General features: G+C 34.3%; 1 protein-coding gene across 24 annotated transcripts in view; it reads right to left on the bottom strand.

Annotated features, from left to right (window-relative positions):
- Window positions 1-16,591, bottom strand: part of KCNMA1 (potassium calcium-activated channel subfamily M alpha 1) — a 510,622-nt gene that overhangs the window by 116,274 nt on the left and 377,757 nt on the right. For 12 of the 24 annotated variants that reach the window (XM_074592144.1, XM_074592148.1, XM_074592150.1 and 9 more), the window contains exons 16-17: window positions 15,011-15,079; window positions 2,217-2,303 (exon numbers count right to left, since the gene is read on the bottom strand). In XM_074592144.1, coding sequence (XP_074448245.1) covers window positions 2,217-2,303; window positions 15,011-15,079 — 156 coding nt within the window. Of the gene's footprint in view, window positions 1-2,216; window positions 2,304-10,875; window positions 11,005-15,010; window positions 15,080-16,591 lie in introns of all 24 variants that reach the window. The other 12 variants (XM_074592145.1, XM_074592146.1, XM_074592147.1 and 9 more) reach the window with 2 other exon arrangements.

The raw sequence follows: 16,591 nt of genomic DNA, 5'->3' as shown, positions 1-16,591 counted from the left end.
CTCCAATTTTTACAGTTTATCCCCAATCCATCTGTAAGCCCCTGTATTGAACAAGAATCCACTCTCACAAACACTCCCTCACAAAACTTCATGACAGCAATTGGACATTGGTCATTTCTACAGACCATGTCTCTGAAGACCACTGCAGTACAAATGTCCAAAAGAGTACCTTCAATCCTATGTGCAAAAGTCAAGAGCAAACACCTGAAGTGATTGCTGTAATAAAATTATCCTTCTATATAATTGGGTTGAATTAAGTGGATTTGAAGCATGTGGACTTCTGATTTTAGTACTAACATGTAAACGGATAAAGAATAATAAAGATGCAATTCATAAAGTTTCTATTATATTTAAACACAACATTTTACTTGAAGCTAATTACCTAGGTATAGTTGTTTCTAATGTGAAACTATTGTTCTAAAAATGCAAAAGTAATTCTAGCAAGAAGAGTAATTTAACATTGCATGTAATATTTCATTATGAATATATATTTGATAAATATGAATAGCTTTAGCTTAAAGGAGCTGAAATTTCTCCATTAGCACATAACACAAAACCAGAATAATTTAATTTGAATTTCAGGTAAACAACATCTTTAATTTTGCTTTATTAAAAAAATCCTTCTTCCTCTCCAAAACATCTTGAGTTTAGAAGATTTTTCTGACTCTGATTCATAGCTGAAAAGGGTGAAAACAATGTTTTACATAATTGGTTTTGATAGTTGAAACACATCTGATAATCATTTGCTTTGCACTGAACAGCTAAGAAATGTGGTAAGGGAGGCAGCATGTTTCTAAACAAAGCCGTCTGCAAAAAGCAAGGCAGAATTGGGACTTTTGTTTCAGCTTGCTATTAGCACATTAATAACAGTCAAGTTCTCCCTGTTAAAAATGCTATGCCAGGTAATTTTTACCTACAGTTTGAAATAATTTCATAGGAGAGTGTAAAATGTCTTATAAGTGGAAAAAAAAGCTAGCACCTCAGTAAAGGAGTCGAAGACAGTTCTGTATAGTCAAACGGAGAAAAGCACCAGAGAGGAAAAGAACTACATTCTGAAAGGCAGCACACCTGAGGCAGTGCTGGATGCAAATACTCCAAAGATGGTGCTAGAAATATGAGAGGACAGGAGCACTGCTGTGCTGTTCTGTATGCTTCACCCAGCCAAAAACTACCTTAGCTCTTTCAACGAAAATAAAATTCAAGTTCTCAGTTATTTCACTGTTTTCATGTTTTGACCTTCTTTAAATATTCGTGGCAAACATGCATTGCTTAAATATCATTTTCACTGGAATTTAATCATAACAACTTTAGAACTTAGTAAAGCTTATAATTTGAATATTTTATCATTCTAAGTATAGGATTTAGCTAAAATATCTAACTCAAGGAGATCACCAAGTAAAAATCAGATTCTTGATAGCATGACTTACAACAAGGATACAAATTAGGAGGAAGCACTCAGTTGCAAATACTAATTTTTTTAGTTTTTTTTCTTAAATCTAACAGACATTGAATAAATATTTATTTTAAAAATTATTGTCTCACATTGCTCTCTTATTCCTTCCAAACATATTATACTCCTACCAAACAAGAGTACACGTTTGGTCCTAAACACAATACCATAAAACCTCTTCATTCAACCCAAATCTAATACAGCCAAGTACAACAAACCAGCAAGTTGTCTACGATTCTTGGAATATACTGCACTGTTGTAATTTGATTTATTATTATGAGGCCATACAGTATGTAGTTCCAGTAAAGAAAAATGACAAGAACATAAATATTATTCTGCTAATGCAATTACTGAATGAATACAGTAGCTTGCTCACATCAAATATTTGCTAGAGTCTATGTAAATAAGGACTACTCTAAGCCTGAAACAGACAAAACTCTAATCCCTGTTCTCTCAAAGTAATTCCACCGAGACAAATTAATTATAGAGAAATCAGATCAAAATATTTTAGATTTTCTAGTAAGACTCAGAAAAAAAAGCTTCTTCATTTCTTTTCACATCTGCTGTAAAATTATTTCATTTCCTTGATATTTAGGACTGTAGTTAAGAAAATGGCATGCACACACGGTTGATTCACTAGAGCACCACCTCAGTTCCCCCTGAGAATCTTTAAACAGATAATAATGAAAATTAGGCGAGGTGTTTACATGTAAAGAAAAAACAGAAATACCGTATGTTTAAATTTAAAGAAAAAACAATGAATTACCTTTTTACTTCTTTGGCATCACTTGCAATGAAGAATCCTAAAGTACCTTCTTGAATCTTGACATGGTTTCCAGGATTGATTAATATACTGCTCAGTGAAACAAGAACAAAAACAACAAAAGCATAAGTTTAAATTACTTCTAACTGTATGCTCCAAAATAGCTTTATTTGGTTCTGTTATAGGGGACCCACTAGTTAGGAAAGGCTGCAAGGAAATTTTAAGCCATTCTTCCTTGAAATTTCCAATCAAATAACAGTTTTGCATGCTTTTTACAAAGACTTAAGTTTGAGACAGTCACATGCCTCCGCCTATAATCACATCATTTAAGTGTTTACATCTGTTTTCTTATGTTTTTGCATTAAATACAGACGATACAAAATAACAAAGCCTCTCAGAAACATGATGTGTGAAGCTGAGCATTTCAGCTTTCTTGCTCTGTCATGCAAAGTGGTAAGAAACTCACAATATGGTGAAAAGGGAAGAACCAGCAACCACTACTCAGTAACAATAAAAAAATATCATTTACAAAGCTAAACCCTTTGATGCAAATTTTTGCCAATTTCTAGTGAAACAGAATGTTAATGGGACCCCTATCTGAACGTATAATGTTATTGTTTAAAATAATAAATACACACATACACTCAAGGGGAATGGTACAAGACAACCAGTCACGATAGCTGAAAAAACATAAAATGAATAGAAAATTTTTAAAAACACTGCTATGCAGCCATGGAAGAACAAAAGTAACTCAACCACACTGACAGAATAGCCTCAGCTAAATTTGATGAAGGAAATTATTAACTGCTATCAAGAAGTGAGATACTCCACGTCTCTCTACAAAATATGTTTTTTATTTTCACAAAAATTTAACACTAGATTTTAGGTAAGGCAATTTGCAAAGTACCAAGCTAAACATGAATATACAGACAGATATAGATGTAAATATAGTCTCCAGTAAGTTTTATTAACGTGTAATACAAATAAGCAGTTGACTTACTAAAACTTAAGCTTGTCACAGTTCTCTCTTTTTTGTCTTTCACTAAAGCTTAGCCTTTGGAGGTCGAAATGTAGTAATGGCACACATGTGCAGTTTACAGTAAATAAAGACTACCAGAAACTTAAACACGTGGATTTAGCAAAAATCGATTTTGAGGAAGTGCATATATATATAAAAATAAATAAAGTATATTTCTGAACAGACAGACATTACTAAAATTTGAAGGCCAAAAATCTTTCATGTTATTGTCAGGAGTGAAAATGGATCTCAGCAGGTTTCTTATTCAAGATATTATTTATTATCTGTACATTAGTAATAAATTAGTGTGACAAACATATACCTGAAAGCTTTATAATGAGTGCATTATTTTGTGTGATTACACGTGCCCACAAGGCCCTATGAAAAGAATATGCAGGCTGCAAAATAAAGCACTCGTGAGTTAAGAATTAAAAGGTTGGTCATGCAGCCATAATTTAGCCCCTGTTACATAGCTGTTACGATACAATTCTTAATTTAATAGTCACAAACTACTTTTTTCTCACAATCTGGAACTTCATTCAGTGGTGTTTTACTGCCATTACTGCAGGCATGGATTCATGTAGTTTATCTTTCTTTAAAATCGGCATCATAAACATTTTTCTTATGTGTTTTTCTGCAGTGTTCATAGCTATAGCATGCAAAAGATTCACAAATACAAAATTTATTTCACAAGAAGAATGAAGATATAGTATTATCCCATTTTACAGGTGAGAGATCGAGTCACTGTGAGATATAGAAGCTATTAATTTGGGATGCCTACAGGCCATTTCTTGTAAGTATTTAGCATTGCATAGCTCCATATACACCTTCTAGGGACTTTTGCTGTAAGAATGCTCGGCATTTTCAAAAGCCCAGCCTCTGGCTCCCAAAATAATAAATGATCAGAAGTAATCTGTAAAAGGTTTGGTTTAAGTTATTAGCTCACTCTCACACAGATATTCTGCGGCAGAGGCTGTAACAGGAATTAAATCCCAAAGAAAGCATTTACCCAGATATCTTTCCTTTCCCTTCATTCACAGTTTCAAGCTTTGCAACAAAAAGGAGAGGAGAACTACAGAAAATGGGAGTCATCACCACAGAAAGCAGCTTCATCTCCACAGCACACTTCGGCAGTATTGCAAAAAATGAAATGTGATGGTGTAAGTAACACCTACGTTATGTACGTAGATAAATGGGATGAATTAAAGTTGCACAGCTAAACTTCACAAGTGGTATGTCTTTTGTTAGCATATCGGGCTTAATGGTTGTGCTTGCAACCAAAACGTTTACCTAGTACAGTTTTAAAATGCAATTTCACAGGTTTTAAAATAGAATAAAACTGACAGGAAAAAAACCCAAACCACCACACAAGAATTTCTTCATATACAACCAGTTGCTCAAGTCACATACAGGTTGTAAAATTTAGATTCCCTGCACAAACTTTTGTCACTTGAGCCAACAAAGCACTTTGTAGCTGTTACGGAGATACCTTAACAGGCCATCGCTAAGGGAGGTGAGACATATGCTCCACCAGTACACCCACAGAAAAAAATCAAGAATCAAGCCTGCGAGCGTATGTGAGCCTAGATAAGTCACTTCTCGAGAACGAGGAGTCTTTCTGCCACTAACTCTCCAAAGTCTTTCTGCCAAAACTTTCTGTCATGTCTGCTACTGTACCCATGTTTCAGTCTCCACATTTCCTCCTCCCTGTCTGCTAACCCTTAATCTGCCATTGAGCTGAGAATTTAGCTGATAGAACTCAAAAATCTTCTACGGATGCTAGTCTCATTTATTTCTACTATACTGTTCCTTCTAAAATATGCAAAGACTCGTACTATGGTTAGGGTTGACTATTTTTCTTAGGTACTGCTCTGTCAGAAAAATACTTTCTTTGCCCTTAATCATGGAAGTATTACAGCTTTTCAGTGAAAGCAGATGAACACATTTCTTTATGTAGAACCAGCTTTTTTTTTCCTCATCCCATTCTTAGAGATAGATGAACCCAAACAGTAAAAAATCCTACCAAAAGCACAACAATCCGAACTCCACAACCTGAACTAACCACTAGATATGTAAATGTTCACTCACCCTCACAGAACTTAAAATTTGACAAAGTAATAAGCAAATGAAGCAGTTCTTTTAAGAGGTAGCAAACATAACCTTAAATCAGAAAGCGGCTTCATTTAGGAAGTAATATATTGTGAGCATGATTTTGTATCTCAAGGTTTTCTGAGGCACATGAAATCAATTCAAATGGGTCAGTGTATAGACTTTATTTTTGTCAGATCTTATACTTCATTCACACATACTTATTTTCACTAATACAATGTATTTATAGCCACAAAATATAGATGTGATCACAGTTAATGCATTATGACCCCAACAGCAAAATCTTCTATTGGGAATAAAAATTAATTTGCCCCATCTCTGCTATTGGCAAAGAGTGACAGCAAAGGCTCATAAAGCTTTGGGTTTATATACACACTGATATTTAACGAGAACAAAATCATGAGCAGATTCTACTGAGTCTATATGGATTTATTAAATAAGCTGCTTATTAAAGCAACTGAATATATCTTATGCGACCTGTAGCGTCATTAGCTAAAGTTATGCTTTGATAAGCACTCACTACCTTATGTACAGCAATGGAAATGTTTTGAATGAATAGAATAGAGTATAGGGAACAAAGAGGACAGAGAAAAATAAAACAGGCTTATGAGCATTCCAAGAAGAATGCATCCATCAGTTATTTAGAGGTGCATATATCTGTTTAAGCAGCCCATGAAAATATGCATATATATTCCCCCACAGTTGAGAAGGTAAGTACGTGGCAACGTAAATTGGAGATTTAAGAGAGAAAGCTTCAGCTAATGTCTCATTTTTATGTATGTCCAAGGCTGGGGAGTTTTACAGGTACAGGAAGATGTGGAAAAAGGGACAAAAGGACAAAAACTCATTACATTCAATATCAATATGTATAGCTAATCCATATGCATTCTGTGCCATGCATTGGAAAAAAATGCTGTTGAAAATGACATCCCTGATTTTTCCAAATATACGTTCTTATCATAAAATATGATTTTATTTTTTATCTCCTAAATCAGTTCATGAAATCAAGGAAGGAATGCCAAATTCTTCAAAAGCTTCTTGATCTTGATCAAATTTTATAATTTTATAACCTTTCTAGTTTAGGTTACATCAGAAACTAATCAAGTAATAGCAAGCTCAAAAAACTTTAAGTCGTAATTTCCTTAACAATTCAAGTTCCAGAAATACATTCCTCAGGAAAAAGCTTTTCATGAGGGGGTCACATGTCACTGCAAAAACAAAGATTATCTTTTGACTTGCTTGCTCCTTCACACATGAACATTTAGAACACATGTCAATTTGAGTCATGTAAATAGAATATGTGTAAATTAAATATGATTTAATGTGTTTAAGGGGAATTTAATGTACTTCACCAGCATGAACTTAGGAGAAGCCATTTCCATTACTCTATGATAATACAACAATTTGTAAGCCACTTGTGGAACAAAATATGATGTTAGGAAATCTTTGCTTTACAGTTATCTGATGTCTAGCAAAAGTTAGTCCATTTGCTAAACAAGAGTCACTTGGTGACTTGTTGCAAGATCACGCATCTAAGAGCAATTAGAATGTCACACATTTTAATCACCCTTGAATCCAGGTGTATTCTCAGTAATCATAGAATGAATCATAAAATGGTTTGGGTGGGAAGGGACATTTAAAGATCATCTGGTTCCAACCACCCTGTCATGGTAAGGGATATTTTTCACTAAAACAGATTGCTGTAAGCCCCATCCAACCTGACATTGAACTCAAAGTTCAGGAAAGAATCAGGAATGATAGTAATTATACAGTCAAAACTGAGTTCCCGGAATAAGCAGGTGAAGCACAAATGGGAATAAGTGCACATTTGAGATGCACAGTTTAAAAAAAATGAAAAATTCAATGTGGTCAGAAAATTTCTAGACATATGCCTAGGGATGGACCACTTTACTTAAATTATTCAATTAAAAGTTAAGATAGATAGGACATGATGACTTTTTTATATGTCACAGGAGAATAGCTATCTGTTAGTAACTCGTGACAGTGTGTTAATTTTGATCAATTTACCCACTTGTTGGATTATATCTCTCTGATGTTTTAAGTATACACGCTATCTTCAGTAAAATACCTACTCATCCATTCTTATTTACCTGAAACTACTCCAGAACATGAGTATTGCTCAATACCTTTTTGGTAGTGCAGAGATGATTGGCTGCACAAGACATTATTTTGATCTAGATAAAGAATACTATATTATGTCTTCCCTTAAATCATTAAAATTGAGCTAAAGTTTCGATTACTAATTGCAAGTCTTCCATGTTTTGCTGAAAAAGATTTTTGACGAAGAACGTGATAGTTGGAGGTTTGAATTGCAGGACAGTCTGTGAACTGACACTTTGGGGCAGAACTAATTCCCTCCAACTATATATTTTTCACTCATTTCTGCTGTTGGGTGATTTTTATTTGTCTCCTGCTTTCAAATATCATACATGTTGGACTCAAATGATGTTTCTTGGGTTGAAATAGCATTAGAAAGTTTGATGGCTGATATCTTTTCATGGTACTAGAATATATAAAACATTATTTCTAATAAATTTGCAGTATACAAAAATTTGAGTAGAAGATGAAAAATATTTCCTGTAGCTTTCGATAATATTCAGCTATCTTCTGTGTGAACCACATGGAAAAAACAACCAACCAGCTTTAGATTCTGAACCATTGTTACACTGTATGTATTTATTGGTAGGCCACTTGCTAAGTGGCACGGCTCCACAATTTGCTTTGCACAGCTTGAAACTGGTCAGGCTTTCATTACTGCTGAAGTTGTAAATGGACATAACTTTGAACTCTTAATCTAGACTCTCGGATGACTCTCAGATTTGTGTAACTGTCTCTGAGAAAAAATCAGGGATCTTATTAAGATGGAAGAGGTGCAGTAAAGGTCTTAAAACTGAACTGACAAAGGCATGTGAAGATGCTCAGCAAGAACAGCACAGAAAATAGGCAAGGGTAACAACATTTTAAGCGGCACTATATGAAAACTAAAAACTGGAAGACATAGATAAAGTCAGTCAGTAGAGACGTACACTGTAAGAGTTCTTTTAAGAAGTTTCCTAGTCAGCAGCCTCAGTTGTGTACTATTCTTGTTTGGTTTTGCTTTCAAGGTTACATTTTAGACAGCACTAAAGGTGAGATTCATCTCATCTGTCTTAGAACGGAAGCTGCTTTCAAGAATTGTCTCTCTCTTCCCTTGCAATCATGGGCTACAGCTGGATAACTAAAAGAAGATTAGATATCTAACGTTTAGATAGATAGTTAGGTGAGATGAATCCCATTATCAGTGACCAATTGAACAGTTCATTCCCGCATCAAGGAGACTTGTCTAATTCAGTAACGCGCCCTTTTTTTTTTCAGATGTATGGCTACCCTTGTAACTGCCATCATCCTTGTCTAAAAAAAGAAAAGATCAATTGTTGAATTAAATGAAACACAAACAGCAAAATTTTGACTAAACAAATGACAAGAGCTGTAACAACTCTGTTTTAAACCTTGTGGTAGATGTACTGTACCATTCCCCATGTGACTGAACAGTAGCAATATCATCTAGTAATCAGGAAGATATAATATTGTTTAAGTACTATTAACACAGTATCTAAAACAAGACTATGTGGTATTACTGGCTATAGCTACCACATTTTAAAATAAAATCAACTACTATTCTTGATTGTTTCATGCCATGCCCAGATGAAATGCACCACTATTACCATAATGGCCTTTTAAAATGTGCCATGTCATTCACACAAGTATAGAATTAGAATTACAAAATTAGTTTGAGACAATATTTTTTTGTTTCAGGGTATGTTTTGAAGTGGAGTGTGAAGGTAGGTGCACAAATCCCACAGTGGGAGTTGCGTGCATACCAGCTTCACACTGCTTGTAACTCATAAGCATTGCTTCTTTCTTCTGGGCTCTATCATTGATGTTAATTCAGATCCATATTGCTCTACACAGAAAAATCCAGTAAGACACTAAAAAGAATACAATGCAAAAGACACAGTGCACATTACATGCTACCGTATATTAAAGCTTAATTACTACAAGCATATAAAAGGTTGCTCCCAGGAGTTAAGTTCTTTACAATAGCAACTACTAAGTCATGGTGACAGGATGTGCGTAAGGTATTTTATTGGGGCATAGTCCAAACTAGTTAAACAGTGCTGGTGAATTCAATACACTTTGAAACAATTAAATTATTCCTTCTGGTTCCAGAAGTGATTGATTATCAGTACAATGAAACAGCACAATATACTTTATTCTGGGAGCAAGCAACTTCACTTGGTACAACACTTCTTCATATTGCTCATCATGCCAGCGTTAACATGCCTTCACCACAAGATAATATATACTTAAAAGCAAGAAGCGAAGTAGAGGTGCAACAACTGCAGATCCTGGAAGATGCTAAGTGTTGCAGTAACTTCTCTGCAGTTGGATCATATCAATAATGCCAAACTGACAGGAAGCCACCTCTCTTTTCACACATCTACTCAGAAACCACAGGAGAATAAGACTAAAAATTAAATAAACATAACACATACAACACACGCAACAGAACAGACATGGAAAATAAAGTCTGGAGAGTATGATGAAGGAAACTAAAATGTCTGGACAATGAGAATAGGTCTCCAAAGAGCACCACTGACAGTCAGAGAGGCTGCTATAAGCCATTAGAAAAACAAAGATGGGAGGGGGAAGAGAGATGGGGAGAGGAGAAGATATGGAAGAGCATGCCTTATTTACTTCATCCAAACCAACAGCAGCAAGATAGAATGTAGGCTAGACAGGGGCTCACAGCATGGTATACCAAAAGAAAATGCAAAACATGCCATCCCAAAGAAAAACCAAAACTGAGAAACAAATACATTCAGTTACATTTTCATAAATGAGCTTAATAAGTGTCATTAAAATGAATGTGACATATAGTACAAACTATCCATGAGACTTTCACTGGAACAGTACAATAGCTTTAATGAGTACTGTATTATGAATAACTGGGCTCAAAACAGGACCAGCAATGCAAAGAATCAGGTGTTTGGTTGTTGTTAATGGAAGGTGAGACTACAAGAGAACACGAACTACTGTATTGTAAGACATGTTTTGAAGGAAGACTCTGGGGAAAGAAGGACATCAATGACGGTGTGAATATGGAGACAATATGGCAGCACAAGGGCTGGTAAAGACGAAATATACATCGTCACGATACAGTACAAATGAAAAAAGAGGAGGGGAGATGTTAACAATAAAGTCTGCTTTTCCAATGCAACAATCTGATACACCGATGACTCCACAAGGGGGGAAAAAAAAAGCCTAAAAAACTTATATGGTTTTATTGTGTACTTCCTGCAAAGAAGTTAGTGCGTGAGTCACAAGAACCAATGGAGAGACAAAATGCTATTCTCTCTCCTCTTGGAGACTGGGGGCTTATATATAAATATACACACAGATATATATATATATATATACACACGCAGACAGATGAATATATATATATATACGTATATATGTGTGTGTATATACAGAGAAAGATAGACAAAGATGTTATCTTCCTGTGTTCTTGGCAAGGAATTAGTCCTGAAGTTAGAAGGAGTGGAGGTAGGATTGAGGTTGGAAGGAAAGGTAACGAAGAGGGCATACCGCTTTCGGCTTCTGCAAACGACAAGAAAAAAATTGCAAATCAAACACTTTGATAAGAAACCAATTGACACCAAAGCAAATGCAAAAAAACCCTTTATTTAAAAGTCTTCAAGGCTCAAAGGTTTTTCTGCTGAGAATGAGAACAAACATATGGATAGACATAGAGAAAATTTAACAAGAGGAGTAAACACAGGGTGCAGGAGGGAAGAATCCTGGTTAGGCTTTCCTTCTTGCTTACTCATGTGGAAAAAAGAAAAAAATTAAGGGGAAAAAGGAAGGCAAAAGTGTCTCTAAAAGGGATTTCAGATGAGGAGTTTGAACGTCTGCATTTTGAACTGATATTTTTTGCTATCTATTCAGCAAGCTCTGCTGGGACATTTTCAGATTGATGTTCATGTTCCTTTAGCATTTTTTTCTACAGAAGAAACAAAACCTCTCTACAAATGAACTAAGAAAGACCAATTTTTAAGCTAAAGTATTTGGCTTGCAACAGGGACATGAAAACTTATTTGAGTGCTTCCTGCTCTTAATAACTAATTATAATATTTTCAGATACTAATTAGAGATGAAGGAATGGCTAACTCATTGTGACCTGGAACTACTAAAATGCAGACCTCAGTAGCCGGCCAGAAACCCACTAAATTCAGTCACGTTTTGTAAACTCCAAGGTTTCTTTGATAACTGAGCAGTAATTTAAACATTATTAAATATATAAATATAAATGTAAAAAAAAAAAAATCTAATCATAGTTATTTTAATTAATGTTTAAGAAATCCTAGGGAGAAACAGTTGCATAAAATAATAAACATAATATAGATACTTTATCCGTTATTTGAAAACAAGTTTGTATTTATCATATCTATGAATATATTACCTATATTTAGGCTTGAAAACTTTAAAATTCTGCCTTTAAGCAATCTTGTAAAATCATAAATTGTTTATAATTAACAGTCTAATACTGTCAAAACTTGTTATCAAGGTGTGCTTAGTGTTTTGTGTAGCTTTATTACGAGTGAGGAAAAAAGGAGAAAAAACCCCACTGCAAGCCGAAAACTCAGCTCCTGCTAATATGTACATTAATATTAGCTTGCATAGAGTTCTGATGATTTATGATCTCAAATCCCCTATGGTAGAGTTAACAGAATCCGAAAGCTTTAGAAAACCAACATTTAGGAGACTGCCTGGGGAAAAAAAAAGTGCATAGGTAAATGAGTATTTCTGCCTTTCTACGTGTAATGAAGACATTAAAGTCAATGAAAATTCTGCCCACCTTCTTGAGGTGAAAATTTAGAGAGGGGATTAGGAAATCTAGAATGCCGTCACATCACCACTTTTGAGAGCTGCACACACTTCTGAATTCACTTTGCGTTGCCTTAGCTCTGAGTGCAAAGTAACAAAGGCAGATGAAACTAATCTTAAGAGGAGACTCCCTGGGTAAGTAAAAAATCAGATATATAATTTACTTGTATAGATATTCTATTATGACTAGTAACAAAAATTGAACTGGTGGGAGTAAGATCTTCTCATCCCTTAGGCAGAGAGAATGCTTTGAAAATTTCCTCTGCTCCTGAAAATACTGGTCCTGGACCTCTCCCAGCTATAGCTGAAAATATTAGCTCTTAATAAAAGGGTGACACCTAGATAATATGGTAAATTTTTATTTACATTTATCATTGTTGCTCTAAATTGTAAACTATGTAAAGCTTCTCAATAGTTTTACAAAATATGAAGCTAAACTATTATCATAAAATAAATCAGCACATAGCTACTGTTCGTCGCTCTCATAAAGAGTGAAAGCTAAAAGGGTCCCATAATCAGTTCCCCCTTCACCTTTATGAATAGTTACCAATGAAGAACTTAAGATATGAAGTAGAACAAAAAAAACAACATCCCAAACATAATTGGCAAATGACAAATTTATCTCGTTCAAAGACAGCTTGCACTTGTAAACCATGTTATTCTAATTTTTATCTTAATTCCACATCTTTTCATTTAATAAGATGCAAGGAAATGCAAGTGAGAAATTGAAGTTTTGTTCCATTACCTTTCATGTTAGACTAAAAGGCTTCAGCTCAGAAAACCACAAATATGTACTTAAAATAATTGGGTTGAAGAGCACAGGACCAAGTAGAACAATAAAAATATGCTACAGGTAGCTCTGTGATTCAACCAGCAGTGACAAAAAAATTACCACCAGTTAATAAAGTCAGCAGATATTACTGTGGATCAGGTTTATAAGAAAACGTGAATATCTAGCTTACGTGTCCTCCTCTTGTTACATACATATTCACAAAATCCAGCTGTTAGCATCCCTTTGTTAGTATTGTTTCCTGCAATTTTCAGGCTCTTTTTTACCAAATTAGTTGTGAACTGTTACCTGCATAGCTTTAAGTAAGAAGGAATATATGATTGTATCACATTGTGTTACTTTTTGTGGGATCCTCTGCATCACCTTGTGATTAAGAACTCAATCCAACTCCCACTGAAGTTAGTGCAAAGAATGATATGGAAGCCATGAATTATCTGTTATTACTGAAAAAGACTTTAATATTAGCACTTATGTAAGTAAATGACAACTGAAGAAATGACATCCGAAAGTTGGCCAACAATTCTTAGGAGAACCAACAGAAAACAAATATTTTCTAATATTGGAAATTCAAAATCTGGTAAGTGGTTCTACTGCTACTACTACCATATTTTTTCTTTTTCCCAGGGAAAGATTAACTGTTCAGAGACAAAAGAATAATAAATCATATGCTTTATATTAGCTAATGCGGAATGAGATCATTCAATGGAAAAATACTTCAAGAGCCCATAGGAGCTGGAAACATTAAAAAAAATCCGATATTTCAAAAGAAAAAAGGATTTCTTAATCAGCATAGTGTGGAGAAAAATAATATCCAATAGCACATACACCACTTCACATATCACTTTATAACATAGGAAAGAATGAAGCAAAACCAACTATAAGGCACGAAAATAAAGAAAAATGACAACATAAAATAATAAACATTGAAATAAACTTTTAAACCCTCCAAAATTGTGCCATGAGTTCAAATGACATAATTGGTTCTCCTGTTAGGAGAACTCAAAAGTTTTTGTAATTAGAGGCCAAAAATAAGATTAACTAATTTGTGTCATTCCAGATTTACTATAGGAGTACATAATATAATTTTTGAGAGAGGAAAACAAAATTCAGCTCAGTCAGTATTGTCATATTTTTATTATATGCCCCTCCACATATTGCAGAGTACCTTTACAACATTTTTATTATACAAAAATAAATGTTGTGTAAAGCACTGATGGTCAAGTTGATTGACTCCAACGTTCAGTTGGATTTTTATGAATTTTTGTACAAAAAACCCCACAGGAAACACTTCTTTTCCTGTCTGTCAATCTGTACTAAGAATAATGATTATTTTTTTCTTTTTGGTAAAGGACAGGGGTCAGCCAGTTGGTAATTTCAAGGCTAAATTAATCTTTTCCAGTTTCATGATGTTATTCATATATGCGAATTTTGTCAGAACAGATACCATATAAATACTATGTTCATCCTATATTTCTATTTATTCTGTATCCTATCTAAATAGGTTCTTCCAAACTCATTTAAATGCAATTATTATTTTGAGAATACACATAGCCATAATGAGTTTTGATATCACTTCTGTTTTCCACTTCTCCATTTTCAGTAAAATAATTTAAACTGAGAGCCAATAAACATTGTAAGGGTTTTTTTTGAGTGAAAATGAATTGCACTTCTGGAGATGGGACATATGTATCACTGCCTCCCCAGCTTCTACTAAATGTTCTCACTTAAATTAATTTTAGAAAAGAAGAATAAGGCAGAAATAAAAGCCTTTCAGTGCTATGTGAAATGGTGTAATGTGATGGCATGTTAATTATCCTCTGAAATGTTTCAAAACTATAATAGCTATGTTCATTCTGAAAAAAAAAAAAAGCAGGCAGAATTCTTGACAGTGCATTCCAGAACTTCAACATTTGTAGGCATTGGACTTACCTGCTTTCTCGTTTTTCCGACTTGTATTCTATGGCTATCATTAAGAGCTTTAGTTTCGCAAACACCAGTCTGCAGGAAGAGAAGAAGCCAAGAGTTAGTCCTTTTTCACAACCAACATCACATAAGTAGAGACGGCTGCGAGGCATGTATTTTCTTACACTAAGAGAACTTACACTTAGATCTTTTCCCATTATTTCAGTTAGGTATACACAGAACATATATTAAGGTCTTTCTATTTTGAAGAGAAAGAACACATTTTCCTAAAAATATAAACTGGCAAATTGAGAACTGTAGTATAAGCACCAACATTATGTTACTAAGTCTACTTAATCAATAACAACAAAGGTCATGATACACAACATAAAATTGCATTTGGCTATAGTTGTGGATGTCTTAAGGAAATTTTTCAAATCTTTGCTTGAATTCAGCCATATGTTGATTGTAGTGTGCATTGCTTAGAAAATACGTATGTACTGAACTAAAATGAGAGTACATGATTAATAAGCCAGTATTTGCCAACTACTGACACAGAGGAACAGCATGACTGGAAGCAATTTCTGACCAATAGATGGGAAGTACATTCTGATACTGTAATACACTTTTTTTTTCAGTTGTATAAGTCTGTATAAATGGTTATTTATTAAAACAAGTCAAGGGTGATATTCATAGACTTGCAGAACTGTGAGCGTAACACCATTTGCTTCAAGCTAATAGGCTCTCTGAGAATAAACAAGGAAACCAACCATTTTTGTCTAATAACTAGAAACCATTTTCCAATTCTGTCATTGAAGCGTATGCAAATTCAATGCTACTTGCTTCCTGTTCTATGAATTTGTCACAAACTATTCTAGGGATCACTTCTCAATTAGATGAATGCCATCTTCTGTATCATATACTAACTTTTCCAGTGCTCAGTGCTTCTCTTCAAACTTCCTTCCTTCAGTGTTATTAATATTTTTGCATGTATTTTGAGAATATTTTTTTACGCAAATCTAAACAATATTCTGCATAGTTTTCATCAGTCACATTCTTAGCAGAAAACAAGGAAATGGCTGCTGAACTGACCACAACGTTTCTAGAATAAGTTTCAGAAATCACTGTAAGCAGTTAATTTCTGCTATTCGGGATAAGAGAATATTTACAGATTACCATGGATGTAGAGATTCTGACAATGCTGAGGCAATGTGCTGCATATCACATAAGGATATATGCAACAGAATTTACTTTGCATTGCTTCAGTTTTGCAATGCAAAAGTATTTTTTTTTTCTTCAAAAATTTTCCTTTTAAAAGAATCGTAACAGCACCTTTGTATTCTCCTTGTCTCGAGAGGCAGGTGATATTTCAGTATTGGGAATTAACACAGAAAGACAGATAGGGCCAAGATTCATTTAAACTTTTGTCGAAATCAATTAAAACTCTTATTCTACCCACAGAACTCCAGCCAATGTCAGAAACGGGCAGGCAAAATCCTGATAGTTACCGAATTCTTGATTAGCTCATCACCTCCCACAATATTAACAGGTTAATGAAGCCTGACTATCAGCTTCCAAAAAAGAAAAATAAAATTAAAAATCCATTTT

Source organism: Larus michahellis, chromosome 6 (genome assembly GCF_964199755.1).
Source record: "Larus michahellis chromosome 6, bLarMic1.1, whole genome shotgun sequence".
Lineage (NCBI taxonomy): Eukaryota > Metazoa > Chordata > Aves > Charadriiformes > Laridae > Larus > Larus michahellis.
Note: the sequence above shows the minus strand (reverse complement) of the source record. Positions and strands in the feature narration are given on the sequence as shown.